The 1,458-nt window shown below is 55.2% G+C and overlaps 1 protein-coding gene across 1 annotated transcript; it reads right to left on the reverse strand.

The window, feature by feature from the left end:
* Positions 1–223: 223 nt before the first annotated feature.
* LOC103210243 (olfactory receptor 52D1-like) lies at positions 224–1,240 on the reverse strand. Its single transcript, XM_007956165.1, has one exon. The coding sequence runs from the start codon at positions 1,238–1,240 to the stop codon at positions 224–226; it is 1,017 nt and encodes a 338-aa protein (XP_007954356.1).
* Positions 1,241–1,458: the final 218 nt, after the last annotated feature.

Here is a 1,458-nt window from a genome sequence, read left to right on the forward strand (position 1 = left end):
TCAATACAGAGTTAGGAAGAACAGGAATAGACTGGATGCAGACTCAGGCAGGGAGAGATCAGTTCCATGTGCATTCTTCTCCTGTAGTAGGAAAAGGGTCAGAGCTGAGTACACGGCCGTTGAGAGGCAGATGATGGGGTTCTGTTGGTCAGAGCTCCGCCCAGATGGGTCTTGCAGCAGCTTGGCCAGCTGAGGGCACAGTCTGGAGGACATAAGTGTTCATTCATTCCTGTGGCAAAGCCCACTCAGGGCCCACATTCCTCACTGTCCCAAACCAGCAGAGTCTCAGCAGATGCCTGAGCCGCTGAGTGATCTGCTGGGTTCGCATTCCATAGACCACAGGATTAAGAGCTGGGGGAACCACCACATAGAGGTTAGCCAGTAGGATGTGGATATGGCCAGGGATTGTGTGGCGGCCAAAGCGGTGAGCCAGGAAGGAGAAGAGGGCAGGTGTGTAGAAGAGAATGATGACACTGGCATGGGCCACACAGGTGCCCAAGGCCTTGCAGCGGGCCCCATGGGATGGCAGTCGGCACACGGCATGGAGAATGAGGGCGTAGGAAGCACCTATGAGCCCAAGATCCAGGACTGGGGAAAGCAGTGTGGTGACCAGGCCATACCAGAGGTTGGGGCGAGTGTCACCACATGCCAGCCGAGCCACACCCATGTGCTCACAGTAAGTATGAGGCAGTGCCCGCCGCCCACAGTAAGGCAGCCTTTGGAGCAGGGCCACAGGGGGTGCCATGACACAAGCACCACGAGCCACGGCAGCTACAGCCACTATGCCCACCACCCGCTGGGTCAGTAATGCAGCATAGTGCAGAGGCTGGCAAATGGCCACATAGCGGTCTAATGCCATGGCCAGCAGCACTGAGGATTCAGCAATAAAGGCCACGTGGGTGACAAAGACCTGGGCTAAGCAGGCCCCAAAGGAGATCTCACCAGAAAGACCCCAGAGCACAGCCAGTGCTTTTGGCACTGTGGTCGTGGCCAAAACCAAGTCAGCAAATGCCAGAAGTCCCAGCAGCTGGTACATGGGTGACTGAAGTGTCTTGTCAGCTGCTACCAGGCCCAGTAGAAGGACATTCCCTGCCAAAGCTGCCATGTATAGCAGGCACACAGGCACAGAAAGCCAGGCATGCAGGGCCTCCAGTCCGGGCACCCCCAGCAAGACAAAGGGCCCTGGCCCAGAAAGAAGCACAGTCTGGTTGAGAGTAGTCAGTACAGGATCCAGCCTCATCTCCTGGTTGCACCTGGCTCTGTGCCTGTGGGGCATAAAGGGGGTCGTGAGAGGCAACCACAAGCTCTCCTCAGATTTTAGATAGATGGGGTGAGAATCAGGGCTTAGGAAGCTATAGTATTTGCTGAGTGTCACCTTTTGTGTTATAGCAACATCATTTGTATCAGAGAAGAGTGCCCCATAGTGTTTTCAATGGCTGATTTTTCCTAAGTAGATTG

Source organism: Orycteropus afer, unplaced genomic scaffold (genome assembly GCF_000298275.1).
Source record: "Orycteropus afer afer isolate SDZICR_OR568_19922 unplaced genomic scaffold, OryAfe1.0 scaffold00014, whole genome shotgun sequence".
NCBI classification, from domain to species: Eukaryota; Metazoa; Chordata; class Mammalia; order Tubulidentata; family Orycteropodidae; genus Orycteropus; species Orycteropus afer.

What these genes read in the sequence shown, in the direction of transcription:
- LOC103210243 (XM_007956165.1), bottom strand. Translation starts at nt 1,240, where the DNA reads ATGAGGCTGGATCCTGTACTGACTACTCTCAACCAGACTGTGCTTCTT.